Source organism: Solea solea, chromosome 7, assembly GCF_958295425.1.
Source record: "Solea solea chromosome 7, fSolSol10.1, whole genome shotgun sequence".
Lineage (NCBI taxonomy): Eukaryota > Metazoa > Chordata > Actinopteri > Pleuronectiformes > Soleidae > Solea > Solea solea.
Window position 1 is genome coordinate 26,572,042 of NC_081140.1, and position 15,857 is coordinate 26,587,898.

General features: G+C 40.6%; 1 protein-coding gene across 5 annotated transcripts in view; it reads left to right on the forward strand.

Annotated features, from left to right (window-relative positions):
• Positions 1–15,857, forward strand: part of stard13b (StAR-related lipid transfer (START) domain containing 13b) — an 89,470-nt gene that overhangs the window by 60,517 nt on the left and 13,096 nt on the right. Inside the window, exon 1 of one of the 5 annotated variants that reach the window (XM_058634020.1) lies at positions 11,956–12,135. The exons of 3 other annotated variants lie outside the window; for them this stretch is intronic. In XM_058634020.1, the coding sequence (XP_058490003.1) occupies positions 12,096–12,135 (40 nt within the window). In that variant the 5' untranslated portion in view covers positions 11,956–12,095. Of the gene's footprint in view, positions 1–11,955; positions 12,136–15,010; positions 15,233–15,857 lie in introns of those variants that run through there. One more of the 5 variants, XM_058634021.1, reaches the window with a different exon arrangement.

Consider the following 15,857-nt stretch of genomic DNA (forward strand, 5'->3'; position numbering starts at 1 on the left):
TTAGAAAATCTCTCCTGTTCTCAGGTCTGTGACATTCCACAGATTAGAGAAAATGCAGATTCACACGAACCAGGAAAAAAACAAGAAAACACATTTACTGATAAAGCAAATAAGGTAAAAACATATGTAATGAAGGGGAAAGTAATGTTGAGCGTGTGCTTAGGGGTAGAAATACAGGTTATATCACAAATATTTACATTTAAATTTACATTTCACTGAGAACAGTACAGAATTCTTGAACCCTTCAGGAAGTCGGTATATTTATGGTTAAAGTTATGGGTGTGTATTTGTAAGTTTATTTAGGTTTATTTCAATGTAGATTCTCAATTTTCTTGGAAGAAGTTGCAGTTTTTAAAAAACCTACAAGTCCACTTACTACAGATTGGACCACATTTAGAACCTGCCCTGTTTTTTGAAAACTAACTTTTGTGTGGAAGTACTAACGTTTGATCATGATTGGATTTCAGTGACATACTTGCTGTTACACTCTACTTGTACACATCATGTGAAGTCCAGCACTTGACTGCCCCTCTGTGGTCAAACCAGGCCAGTACATGTCAAGAAAATGGAAAAACTGACACAAAGGCAGCACACACACACAGCCCACAGACATTCAGCTAATCCTCACTTTATAGCCTAAGGGTGTCTGAACACAGTCTGTCACATATGGCATGACATATGGACCCTTTATTTTCTAGTGGTATTTTCTAAAATGAGACATATCGTGGACAGCGAGGGGACGGGAGAGTTCCTCCTCAGCTGACTTTGTCTGATCCGCAGCAGTTTTAAGTCTCTTTGACACTAATCAGTGTCCATATATCAGTAATTTCCCAAACTGGGATTACCTGTACACAGAGAGATTTGAGAAAATGCGTGGACATTTCTGAGGGATTGGGTAAATTGGACACTCTAGTTTGACACTGTGATGGACTGGTAATCTGTCCAGGGTGTGACCCTGCCTTTCACCCTATGTCGAAAAACTGAAATTGGAATCAGAGATGACTAAATTCAGTAAAATTGACCCCAAAGATTACTAAAATTAGTAAAAAAAAGAAAATTGTAAAATTGACCCCAAAGATTACTGAAACTAGTAAAAATAATTGTAAAATTGACCCTTAAGATTACTGAAATGAGTGAAACTGACCCAAAAGATTACTGAAATTAGTAAAAATTTGTAAAATTGACCCCAAAGATTACTGAAATTAGTGAAATTGACCCCAAAGATTACCTAATTCAGGAATATTAACCCCCAAATATTACTAAAATTAGTGAAATTGATCCCAAAGATTAGTGAAATTAGTGAAATTGACCCTAAAGATGACCCAAATTAGTAAAAATTTGTAAAAATTTTAGTTGTCTGATAGCTGAGGGTATGAAAGATTTGGCGAATTGTTCCGCTCAGGGGCAAAAGAAACCGGCGACCTCAGTGTAGAACTCATGATCGTTGATAATATGATCTACTGCCACAATATGAACACTGATCACTCTATTATTTGTTTTTTTTCCCCCAATCTAATTTCAAAGTAGATGCATCCAGGTCACACTTTAATGCCAGCTGTGAACAGTCCTAACAGAGTCATTATCTCAGCAGGTCTGTAGCACGAGTCCTGTCCCCGAGGCCGTTCACTTTGATGTCGTTAATGAGGACCAGCTCCATGCTTTTATTGTAAAAGTCTTGAGAGGGCTTTCTCACGGTAGGGGCACTTGTTCTGACATAGGCCCCCTCTCTCTACCCTCTTCCCAGAGAAGACGGGAACCCCTCGTTGTCCCCTCTGGGATCCGGTCCAAATGACAGAAGGGAGGTGGACCCAGCAGAGTTTCTTCTGGATGTTTTTCTTCTCCTCTTTTTTTTTTTTTTTTGCCCACACCCTGCACTTTACTGAGCCGTGGCTTGACATCATTTGTTAGTTTACAGTATTTTTATACCGATTATTATCCCCGGTCTTGCGCAACACGTGCTGCTGTTAACTTTCCAGTCAATCTTTTTCCATGTCTCCATGAGTCAGGATCTGAGGTCGGTGTCAGTAATTCATAGTTGTCCCGCTTTAGTTGTGTTATACGCCACTCTCGGAAAACCAAATTACAGTGTTTATATAGACTATCAAAGGGAAGCAAGAATTACAGCCCAACAACTGTATATTATGAGTGGGAAAAACAGCATGACATGGCGAGGCGCACACGGCCCGCCGAGCTCGACATAAAACACGACATGTATGGACATCGAATCAGGGGAGAGAAAAAAGAAGAAAAAAACATGCACAAGAAAACACACCTTGAGGCACATGATTTGTTGGCGACGCAGTTAACTGCAAGACCACATGGACGAGAGGAATCCAACTGTAGGACACGAGGGACAACGAGGAGGGAACAAACGAATCAGAGATGGAGGGAGACGGAGGAGAAAAGAGAGGGAAAACTCAAACTCAAATCGCCGCTCCCTTTTCCAGGCAAACTACGGTGGCCTTCACATATCGTCATCCTATGCAAGCTCTAGGTCAGCTGATGAGGTTGATGAGATACCGATTGAGCATATACTGGGTAAAGTACCACGGTTCTCAAACTGCGGTGTGTGTACCACCAGTGGTATGCGAGCCTCCTCTGGTGTTACTGTATATACCAGGGTATGTGATCTATTTACACCAGTGTATGTTGACGTTGGTGATAATGGTGTTCGAGAGCTCCGTATTTTCTCAGGTGGTACTGGGTATAAAAAAAAAACAGAGAGAACCATTGCCTGAGTAAATTCTAGCTTTTTAAACATGAGCTCCAACACGCATCATTAGAAAACATTTTTTTAAAATGAGTAAAAATTAACCCCAAAGATGACCTAATTCAGTAAAATGGGGTTTTCGTATTCTTTCGTATAAAGAATAATCTGAGCAGGGCAGCCGAGTAGAAAGAGAAATTGGCTTGTATGTGGAGAGTTGCCCACAGGTCAAAGGGCTGGGGTACATTGCTCAGTGGTACCCGATCCCCATAGCTGCCCATTGATGGGGTTAATGGGACGCTCTAATTTTGGTTGCGGATCACCAAAAAAACAAAAAAAACAAACAAACTGGGGATCCACTGTTAGCGATCCCAAAATAGGAGGAGCCAAAAAGAAGACAAAATCAATAATCTGTAATCTGCATCAATGCTAAACTACCACTTCAAAAGTACCATATAGCCTTTCCCCCCCAACACAGAACCAACAGTTTCATGGAGTTTCATGGATACAACCAGTACACAAAATTGTATTTTTTACACAATCTACACGCATGCTCCAGAAGAAGAAGACAACCTATGATGTTGTTTTCCCAAAGTTGTGCATTGTGTGTTTGTTTCCAAATGCAACTGTGACATTTTAGTTTTCCCAAAAACACCTGTATCGTGTATCATTAAACTCGCTCTCTTGTCTCTTTTGGCACTTTAAAACACCGGGTTATTATGAACGCCAGGCTTCTCCGGTGCAAAATTTATACGTTTTTTTAAACACAAATGGACAAGTAAGTATGTAAGCACAACCCGGACCTAAAGCAAACACATAAACAGCCTTTTCAAACGCTACGTAAAGTGATTATACACATATGAAAACATACTTATGGCCAGTATATTCCATTTCTGCCCATAAAACCCTCCCAAATGTTACACCGTGGGCCTTTAAAAGTCCTCACATCTGGACTGAGGGCAGCAAAGTTGCCCACAAGTATTTACCTCTCCTTATCCGATCCATCAGACGACCATAACTATTCATGTGCTTCCCGGGAAGATTTGCCTTAATTGGCTTCATCAGAAGAACATTTTTTGTCATGAGGAGGGGGAATAAATAGACAACAGGGAATCAGTTTTTGTTTTTTTTGCCGAAAAGAGACCTGGTCAGCATCTTCACAGATGTGTGTTATCAGCCAGCTTATTCACCCAGAACCCTTATTTATTTTCATGTGGATTAAAGCTGAGCTGACCAACAAACACAATGATGATTATTCTGCAAAGATCAATGTCGGGTTGAAGAAATAGTGATTTTTTTTGGGGGGATGGGGCTACTTCGAAAATGAAATGAAGAAGGAAATCTCCGAAAGCCAAAGTTGATGTTTTTATCACCAATGAAAGCAAATCCTTCATAAAAGCCTCCAGGACGGTTGTGAAAACACTTTAACATGCGTGGGAACATGGCCGCAGTCCAGGGTCTGGAAGTGTTTAGCATGAGCATTGTGCCTTTGGAAGTTGTTACGGTATGAATTTCACAGAAATCTCTGCTGATTGATTTCTGCGCCGTTCAGAGTGATGCCAGTAAAACGCGCGGGTGGGGGGCGGGGTGGCTGTGTGGGACGAGTGGATTGGGGGAATTTTGCAGAGACGTCTCCTCCTTCCTCGATGCATGAGGTGAAAGGTTCCCGTTTCTCGTAAAGAAAGTGTCTGCTGTATTCTGTAGTGTGACCAAAGGGGGAAGAAGAACACCTGTCTGTAAAGCTGGAGCGCTCTCAGTGGTGTACACAGGTATTACATATAACCACTTAAAAATGTGCAATAATCCGCATCCACACTATTTTTTATGACAGGACTTGCACCACAGCTACTAGTTTTTACAGTAAATAAATAAAAGGCAGGGACATCACTTCTATTCTTTACAAAACTAATTTAAAAGAATAAAATTCATAATGTGAGCTCTGTTTTTGTCGTTAAATATGCTGGCGGACTGCTAACCCCTGCGGCTTTGACAGAAAAGAGTACACTAGACTGTAGCACCTGACTAGCTTAGCATGCTAATGCATCTCATCGTGCTTTCAGACAGACGCGGTTCTGGTTCTACGCTCGTCTTCACAACGCAGAATATAACAGACCCACTGATACACTGATACCACTCTTCCTCAAGAATGTCACTTTTGTTTCGGTTCAAAATTAGGTTCGGGAACCGGAACCTGCCGGTATGGGAGGGCTATCAATTATAGAGCTGCATTCCATTTATCGGAGGCTAACATTACTCCCACTGGTAATTGAAGGATTTTGGAGAATTAGCAGATATTACTGTAACAGCGTGGGCTCCTGTGTATTAATTATTTATATATAGAGTATCACATTACAGTTTACAATGCTCATGATATTTTTCTACTAGCATCTTTTACAAGTTTACAAGTTAGGTAGACAGCTTTAGCTTGCTAGCACCCCGATTCGGCTCATGTTTGTCTGTTAAATATTGACATTTTAGACACTTCCTTTGCTAAATGTTGGAGATTAACGCATGTTGTCTTTTTAGTATTGACGCAGCAGGTTGTTTCCTTCAGTCTGTAGAATGTGATTTATATATAATAATTTTTCACACATTTTGGCTTTCATTAATATTCAGTTATTTTATGAAAACAGAACTGCATCGTGGAAAACCCCCCACTATTAGTGTGAGTGTGTATCTAAAACTCTCTCTGGCTTCATTTTTGCTAAATCAACTCAGGGGAATCCACATGTGTTTGAGTGTGAGAAACTAACGAGTTTGATGAAAACGGCAACAGCTTGAACTCTGAAGCCTTGGCTTTTTTTCAGAGGCAAAATAACCCCAAACATCACATCCCATTATTTGTCATCCCGGCTGTGACACTCGTCACGGTTCCAGCCGGCGATCGGTTTACCAGCCAGAGTTCAGGGGTAATTTATAAATCCTTCACTGAAAAGCTATTTGTGGCCGTGGATGAGACCTGAGGCCTCGCTCAGATCATCTTTTCCATTTCTCTCCCGGGTTTATTGGAGCACGTATGATGATGATGTGTCTACTTTTGGAAACGACGTGGAGTGATTTTCCGTCGTGTTTACTGGATCATCCTGACCTGGTTTTAGCAGTGTCAGTGCCATGTTGACTTTGACTGTGTTTCTCAGGCCGAATAAATCAGCTTTGACTTTTTATTATGAGAATCTGTAATTATTTATTTTATTGTTCATGTTGAGTCACGATTTTTATCATATCCTCACTCATTCACTGCCTAAAACTCACAAAAGGACAAAACTAACAGTTTTAAATGTTGTATCTTAGACATTTGAACTGGTTTTAATAAACTTAAACTGGTTTCTTTCACTCTGGAGGGAAAAAATAAATAATACATTATATACATATATCATAATAATTCATATTGATTGATTTGATCTCAGGCCATCTCATCCAGCTTTTACATCTCTGTATTTTAAGTTTGTTAAATTAGGGCTGAACAATGATTAAATGAAGCCTTTTAAAATAGTAACTTGAAACAAATGGAATTTATTGCACGTAAAAAAAAGAAATATTGAAGGAACCTTTTGAAATTACCTCAAAATAACTATAGATTTTCGTAGATTGTATATTGTATATATCTTTACTCGCGCTGTGTGCTCGGGGACAGGAAGTCGGACACCACTGCAACATTAAAAGAGTTATTTTCATAATAAAATATAATAATAAAATGTTATCGTTTTGTTTCGATTATTTTTGTTTTTTGGGGCCATACATAATTTGAAACACAGGTTTTAAAGAATTGCACAGCCCTAATAATAGAAACTAGATTTTTAATAATAAAGACATTTGAAATTATTTGAAGGATAATCCGTATAAACACACAACACAGCATGTGACCTGACAATGTTTGACCGGTATCTCCAGATTTTCTGGGCAGAGAGAGGGAGAGTGTATGGGCTGTTGACCCTGCAGATGAAAGGCTCCTCTCTCTGGGTGTCCCCTCAGAGGTGAAGGAGAGTGTTACCACAGCTGTGATGCTCTTGTTTGAATTCAATACAGGAACCTCAGGAGGAAAACACAGCCCCGATGACTTTTGACCCAGCAGGCTTTGGCTACGGTCAACAACAGCAGCTCGCATACTTCTGTTATTTACCCTCAGAATCAATGAGCTCTGGCTGTGTGTGTGTGTGTGTGTGTGTGTGTGTGTGCTTGTATTCATTACGTCTAAAGGACCTTTTCTGGCATAAACACTGACCTTGTCGGGACCACAACCTGGTCCTAATGAATGAGGCAGAACTTCATTTCTGAGGAACTGGTTAAGATTAGAGCTAAGATTTGAATTGTGGTTAGGTTAAGATTATTTAAGGATTAGTCATGAATTGGTTATAGTAGAGTACCAGTATATTTGTTGTAGTTTAGACAGGTATAAAAAAGGCCAGTTGACACAGCAATGACTGCTTGTTATTGGCCACAACTCCACTATGAGCTGAAATTGAAACGTTAAGTTAGGCTTATTTTCACATTCACCTTCTTGTAAATCCCCTTGCTCTTCCCTGAATCCTCACTGTTGTTGATTCTCTTTGGTTGAACTTAAAAGTAAACACAGCAAATACAGAGGAAAGAATCTGGCCCAGTTGTACCTGAATGTTCAAATACTGTATGTTTTTAGACATGTTCGTTTTGGTCTTAGATGACTTAGGCCATAGTTGCTACGTCTGCTTGTCCACAGAAGTCGGTGTGACGTAAATTTCGTCATCCGCTCATTTCTGCAGTGGTACGTACCAACCCTACGTCGTTGAATGCGAGCAAATCTCTCCAGTTCTTTAGTCTCCCACGAAACGTAGAGACTCCGAAAGGCACAACGCGGTCCAATCGATGAAGAAAGTATGCGGAATAAGCGTGCGGAACACCTGGCTGACATGGATTTTATGCTTTCAGGAACAATGGGCACGTATGTGCGCTTACGTAACTCTCAACGGATACGGAATGCGGAATTTATGACGTGGTTTTGGACATTTTAATCAAGGATGGATGGAAAATTTAACCTTCACACGAGTGACTTGAAAATGCTGTCTTGCTCGCCTCCATGTAGTCCCTAGTGGTTTATTTAAAATTGCCACAAGGGGGAGTCTGCATCTTTCCAATCGAGGACCCCAGGATCTCAGTTGTGACTCTGTGAAGAAATTGGCAGCCATGGAAACTTAAGTTAAAGATTATACGAGAAAAGCTCCCGGAATGGATGGAGAGGTTGAGTCCGCATGTGTGGAACGCTACGTTAACATGGACTTTACATTTTATGGAAACAGGGACGTATACGTAGATCTCCACGAATACATGACCACGGAATTTATGACCTGGCCTGGGACATTAAATGATCCCTCGCAATACGGGATTTACGGAAATACGGGATGGAGAAAAATCGCCTCCATGTAGCCATGGAAACTTAAGTTAAAGATGATACAAGAAAGCTCCTGGAATGGATGGAGAGATTGAGTCTGCGTGTTTTGATGGAGCATGTTACGTTTTACGGAACCGTGGATTCTTTTTCCCTGAGCTGGCATCTGTGTTTGTCCTCCAGGAGTCTATGAGATCTTTGTGGTACCCGCTTGTTGCTGGAGACGCTGAGGTCCGCTGAAAGGATCCGGACTCCACAGGTCACCGTGGACCACAGGTCCGAGACTCAGTCGCTCATTTGTATTTGAGGAAATTTCACTTTGAGTATCTTGGCAACCAACACCGCCGCCTTGGAGCTGATCATTGTAGACCTGCGTCCCCCCGTGTGGACGGGGATGAGGACAGGTCTCTTCTGTGTCGTTGACGTCCCCCCCCACACACACACACAGCACAGGATCAGATGAAGCGGCTGGAAGTCTGTGCGTGATTCAACACAGACTCTGTAATTACTCGGCCGGCTCATGTGTCAATTACTACACGAAGAATAAAGTCGCGTTGACAAAAGGCCCAGTGTTGTTTCTCGTCTTTGAGGACAGATAATCTCCGAGATTTGACTGTCGTCCTTTGTTTCGCCGCCTCGCAGAGGATGAGACTTGCTGTGAAGTGTTGTGATAATAGTGAGTGACGGCTACTGTTCTGCTCGTGACATAATGCAGCACTTTGTTCCTCAGGAGGAGGAAGTGAAGTCTTTGTTTAAGTCTCACTCACAAAACACATTTTTATTGGAAAGCTTAGATTTTATCAGGGTTTTTTGGCAACTGTTTTACACTGAATCTGTTTAAATTTAACATCTCTGCTTTGATTTTTAATTAGTTTTCTTGACCGCTTCATTGGATTCTTCTTCTTTTCCTTATTATATAATCTAACCTTGGGGAAAAAGGATGAAATGATTGAATATTTTCTGTTTTCCTTTGCTCCACATATTAAAATAAATGATTAAATCAATAATACATTTTAACATGTGGGCAAAAGAAGACATTTTGCGGACCAAATATTTTGGAGAAAACAGATGCAGCCATTTCATATTATTTAAATAATTAAAAACTGTGTACATGCGTGATTTTGGGTCCTTTATCACACGTTATTTACGTTTTATCAAGTTGAAAACGTGAATATTTGCCCCACATAAAGTCAGATTTCAGAAATGAATCGATGAAGAATCGAGTGTTCTGATCGTTGAGCATTGTTTTGTTTCCTTTGCTCCACATAACAAAGAAATGAGAATTTGAGAAAATCACAGGCCGATGCTGCCACTTTAGTATAATTGAACTATTTCAGATGATAAGACAGTTACTTTTGGACATTTTCGTTCAGTCCTTCAGCTCCGTTTCCTGCGATTACGCTCTCGCCACGATTGCAGCTTCCTGCGGCCGTGCGCTGTGAGACAGACGGGGGAAATGTCGGGGGCTAATTTTGGGCACATGAGACATCAGATGTTGTGGTTTTTATGGGACAGTGTGTGTGTGTGTGTGTGTGTGTCTCGTCTTACTGTTTTACAGTAAAGGCTGTTGACTGTGTGACTGAGTGTCTGTGTGTAATTAGCATCATAAAGGAGGGAGAGGAAGGGGGTGAGGAAGAGAGAGGCCTTTCCTTCATTCCTCACAGTGTGATGACACCTCTCTCCGCCAGCCGGCTACTTCTGGAATCTTTTTCCTCTCTGTCCATATGATTGTCTCACTCTCTTGGTGTGTGTGTGTGTGTGTGTGTGTGTGTGTGTGTGTGTGTGTTTTGTGCTCCAGGTGTTTCTGATAAAAGCAGCTTCAGTGCTGCGTTGTAGTCTGTGTGGTTTTTGACTGATGTGTTTGGGCCGCCTCGTCTGGCTGATTCATGCCGTCGTCTCTGCCACAGAGCGGCAGCGCGTGGGGGAGGAGGAGGAGGAGGAGGAGGAGGAATGGACAGACACATTTGTGTACAGTGTGTACAGTTAGTTAGTACTTTATAAATTCAAACAGTTTGTTTTCAGAGGGCTTTCAAAGCCGCTCGGCGATATGTGTGCCTGTTTAAAGTGTCTCGTGAAGGTTGGCCAGAGTGGATCCTGTTGCGTCACCGCTGTCTGTCTGTCTGCCTGTCTGTCTTTATATCGAGTCCTGGCTCCAGCAGGTCAGAAGAGAAGTGTTTTACAAGAGGAAATGGCAGAAGCGTCACAAAGAGACGCGAGGGGCCTACATCTGGATTTCTACTTAACCCTATCGGGGGATTATGGAACGATGTGATGTCCTAAAATAATCACGAGCCCAGACATTTAAGATGCTGGTAATTTTATCTAGACACTTTCCTCTCTTTTTTTTTTTATCTTAGCTTGATATAATCTAAGAACTGAGCCATGGATATAAAAAAAAAGTTTTAGCAATAAAGGAAGCAGATGCTGTAGATTACAGTCACATTGGGCGTGTTTCCACCAGTGTTTCCATTAGCGATTGTACTTGGTACCAGGTACTTTGTTTTAGGGCTGCAACTAATGATTTTTTTTTATTTTTTGGTTCACATTAAGAGATTAGAAAATACTCACATTCCGAGATTAGAAAATATTCACATTCCGAGATTAGAAATTGTTCACATTTCCAAGATTACTTTTTTTAGTATCTGCTCGGGCAAGGTTCCAGGCGTGCTGAGTACGTACTATGCGTTTTGTTGCCAGACTGCCAGCCAACCCTGCTAACCCTAACCCCCAAATTTAGGAAGTCGCACAGTTATTCCGATTTTAACCAGACTTGGTACTCTCGTTGCTCTCATCATTCCAAACTGATTTCTAATGCACTTCCATTAGCTCCACCAACCCAGAAGTCAGCTATTTTGGAAAAACAAAAATGGCAAGTCTACGCATTTGAACAAATTTGTCGTAGCACGTTTGAGCTAGCTGCGTCAAACTCGGTCCATACGTTCTAGACAAGTTAATGATTAAAAGTTATCAAAAGATTTTCTTTAGGTCAAAAGGCGTGGCCTCAGCGCTCCGACAGATTTGACGTTAAAATGGCAGGAAAATGGCTTTAAAATTCCACTTTTTGAGAGCTACGAGTTTAGCGAGAATGTAGAAAATATGCTTTTTTCTAAACAACATTCCAACAGCATTTGCGTCAATTTAAACTTTGTTTCTTCTACTTCCTTCCCTCTTTCAGTCAACCTTTAAATTGACTGAAAGAGGGAAGGAAGTAGAAGAAACAAAGTAGGAAGAACTCTCTTGTGTCGACGCGGTGTGAAAACACACGAGGCAGACCGACCTCCGACAGTGCCGGTCATGTTGATTGTCTTCCTGAAGCTGTGGATTGTGTTTTCAGGTCTTACGTGTGAAATCTCTTATCCGATATTGTTTAAGAAAGTGTCTTTTCTGATGTCCTGTGAGTCGTCTGACTCTGCTGACTCAGATCTGTGAAAGAGGCTGAGAGTAGATCACTCTGATGATGTCTTAGTGCGGAGTCCTGCGGGGTCGGAATGCCTCGGCGTGATTCACTGCAGCTGACTGCTGGCGGGTTTATGTCATGGTTTTCCCCGACTTTCTGCTGCCTGTGTTTTTTCCATTTCTGTCTTTGATCTACTGGGACACAAAGACTCATGTTTGTTTGAAAGGAAAATGTCAAAATGCATGGAAAACAAAAGAATATATTATTAAAGGAGGGGTTAATCCTCTGTGTTTTCTTGAGAAACGTGTCAAAAATGTGCTGAGTGGGGTTTGGAGGAGTTGTTGTGGGCAGATCTGGGTAGGAGGGAAGTGAGGAGCTGAGGGAGGGAGGGAGGGAAGGAGGGTAAACGTTAAGGCAGCCTGACACAGGAAGGGGTGGGCTGAAGGAGAGATTTAGTGTTGGGGACCGGCATATGGTGGGGTTGGGGGCAGATGGAAAGAGAGGAGGAGAAAGACGGAGCTTGTGGGTTGTGAGTTCAAACTGCAAGCTGTGTTCGGAGAGGGAGCAGGAATGTGGCTCGGCGTGGGAATGAAGATGCTGCTGTGACACGCTTGAGTCTTTATGGATTTATGAAACACCCTCGCGCTGTCTTTATGATGAAAATATCCCGTAAGTACACAGCGATTTCCTTGCTTGTGGAAGGATCTTTGGAGGGAGGACAAGTTAAGGCCGTTATGCCTCAGTGATGAGCCAAATCTCTCTTATCTCTTTTGAACGTTTCTGGAAACTTTACACAAACAACAATAATAATCAGTATCTGCCTCGGTTATTGGTCAAAATCACCAGGTCAGATATCGGAAAAATAGAAAAACAATTTCACTGATCTTAAGCATTAAAAGTAAATTAAAAAGCACTAAAAGAGTCATGTTGTGGGCTGTTTATGTCTTTTTTATGACAGAAGAATATGTGTCATTCAAATGGCAGGTAGTAAAGTGGTGAGGTGGTAAAAGCATCAGCACAAATGTGTCGTTTACAGTTTAGTAGTTTAAAAGATGTAAATACAAGACGGACATTGGTTGGCGTTTAGTGTGGCTTATTAAAGAAGTGATGGAACTGGTAAGAACACTATTTTAATTGAAAGTTTGTGCTCTATTTACTTTTTTTTTTAAAGAATAGATTTTACGTACTACGTGATTGACCACATATACACTATAATGCAGCTTTGCAACTGCAGTGAAACACTCTGTTCATCAAATACTTAATGTAATGTATGTTTTTAAACATTTAAAACAAGTTCTCTGAAATTTCAGCTCCTTAAATGTGAATTATTTCTTGTTTCGTCGCTAAATATGACAAAGAAATGGTTACAAATTGAATATTTTTAGTTTGTGGAACGAAACAGGACATTTTCTGACATTTAATGAACAGATTGTAATTTTTATCGTATTTTTATTTTTGTCCGTTTTACCCATCGTTCAACTGTTTCTGCTGAAACGTGAAATGTGTTTTAAAACATACACAGATATTGGTTGACATTTGAGGAGTTTCCGGTAAATTTGACTGTTTTCTTTGTCATTTTAACTGGCTTTAACTCTGGTAATTATGCTTGTAAAAGAGATATTTTTTCACCTCAGAGTAAAAGAGATTAAGATTATAATGATTAAAAAAAAGAGCACAGAGTATAAACCTCTGCCAAAGGCTTTGAACATTTGAGCACCTGAAATGTTTACATTTTCATCCACTGGATCCAGAAGAACTTTCTGGATCTGTGTAAAACTTTACCTGATTTAAACTATAACCATCTTACATAAACATGACAAAATTCATCCTGATCTGTGAAGATGTCGCTGAGACGTCTGAACTTGTTCAATGGGACTAAATTTGAATTTCCACGTAATCCGTACCACGGAATAAACTTGGTCTGATATTAGTGTCCTGATCCTGTATAGACGTGCCAAATTTCATTCTAATCTGATTAATTTCTTGAATTTTTTTTCTCATCAGTGGGTAGATTATAGGGATGGCACGATACCCCCTCTTTTATTTTGTGTGGCCACCACCAATACCACAAACTCTGCCAATATTGACATCAGTCTGATGACTATGAAGCTGGTTAACAACACATTTGTGCCATTTCCATCTATTTCAAACTAGAAAATATTCACGTTTAAGAAGCTTAAAAGTCAAAGAAAATAGAAAAGATTCACATTTAAGAAGCTGAAAAATCAAAGAAAATAGAAAATATTCACATTTAAGAAGCTGAAAAATCAAAGAAAGTAGAAATATTCACATTTAAGAAGCTGACAAATCAAAGAAAGTAGAAATATTCATATTCAAGAAGCTGAAAAATCACAGAAACTAGAAAATATTCACATTTAAGATGCCGAAAAATCAGAAAAACTTGTTTTAATTCCTTGAAAACACTCAAACCGATTAAACAATAGTCAAAATAGTTGGAGTCAGCCGCTACCTAATTCTTACAAAAAGTTAAAGCAAACTTTCCTGGGATAATTCAGATTAATCCGTCAAAAACTTTAGACAGGAAGTTGCTTCAAACAAAGCTTCCTTGTTGGAGGTAATATAATAATGATAATAATAATAAGAATGAATGAATGCATGAACTTGATTTATTGTTTTTCCACAAGAACATGAGCAGAAACCACACAGACATGACAAAGCATATCATACAATTCTGGAAAGATTTCACTGGACCGTAAAAGCCTTTAAAACGGTGGTGACTTTTGGCGCACTTATGCCATCTATCTCTCCCCTGCAGACACATTGCGTGACACGCTGTATCTCTCGGCGATGAATTGCATAATCCGTGTCCTTTTAGCATTGCGTAAAAGCGAAATGAAAAAAAGAGAAGAGAGTCAAATCTGCTCTCCACCTCCTCCTCCTCCACACCACCCTCTGCCACATTTAGCTGTAACTGGGCCATTGTGTCACAGCCAAACTGGGTTTCATCTCATTGTGCAGCTGTAATTTTATACTGTATGCGCTTGTTTTAAAAGCTGCGGGGTTTTGTGGAGAGCAAACACTCACAAGTTCTCATTCTTTGGCACGATGCCCGCCCCAGCCCTTTTATCCACAAGAGATTTCCTGAGAGAGAGAAAGAGGATGAGAGGACAGAATGTCTCCGTGTCGCGTTACAGAATGCCAATCGGGGAGGAATTCCCAGCTCGTGTTACTCACTCCCAGTGGTCCAACCTGTGGTTGTGGGACACTGGAGGAGGACGACACTGGCTGGGCTCTGGCCACACAGGCCTGGTATTATCCACCTGGGAGGGGTGACAGAAACTCTAGCGATGATAGAGGTGGGAACAGAGCAGAGAGGCTCCACATGTTGACTTAACATGCTGGTTAAACTGTATGTTGTTGTTTTCTCCTCCCTCTCGTCATCCAAGGACACAGGGAAATGTTAATATTGACTCAGTTGTGGCTCCGTCTGAAGCCCAATGTCGCGTTTTATTGATCTTTCCCAGTGACGCCGGTGCGTAGGTGAGCCGTGGATCTAACAGTTTAGGCGATAGCAGTGATCTCCAGTGCGAGGCTACTGCAGTGGTGGTAATTACGCGTTATAGCAGCGCGTGATGAATGAAGTGTGGCTCGTGTTTCAGAGGCTCAGTGTGACAGTGGAGCTCCCACCGCGACCTCAGATCGTCGTCGTCCGCGCAGCTTGTTGTTGTGTAACGTTTTCTTGGACGTGATGGTTTTTGATTTTTTGTGTTGAGGAGAGAGTTTGACTGTTGTGTCGTTGGAACTGGTAAGAACACTATTTTAATTGAAAATCTGTGCTTTGTTGACTTTTTTTTAAGTGTAATAGATTTTACCTACTACGTAATTAACCACATAGACGCTTTGTGACTACAGGGAAACACTCTGTTCTTCAAATAATCACTAAATTCTTTCAATTGATCCATAAATGTTGAGTAAAGTGTAGTAAAACACTATAGTTTGAAGCTTTTTTCATGATTAAAAACAAGATTTCTAATTGTCTCAGCTTTTTAAATGTGAATATTTTCTAAAAACAAGACATTGGTGAACATCATCATTTCCAGGTTTGACAAACACTGATCAACGTTTTCCTGACATTTTATGGACCAAAACAATTCCTCTATTAATCGAGAAAACTATCGACAGATTCATTGATTATGGAAAACAATCATTAGTCGCAGCTCTACAGTAACATAATGCCTGTTTTTAAGATATTTCAAACAAGTTCTCTGACTTTTCGGTCTCCTTAAATGTGAATTATTTCTACTTTCTTCTTAAACAAGATAATTATGTACAGTGTCTAAAAAAGGACATAAAATGCGATTAACTTAGGCCACTATTGTGAAATGTGTATTAAAACGTGCACAACGGATCCTCAAATCGTTGTTTCTCCG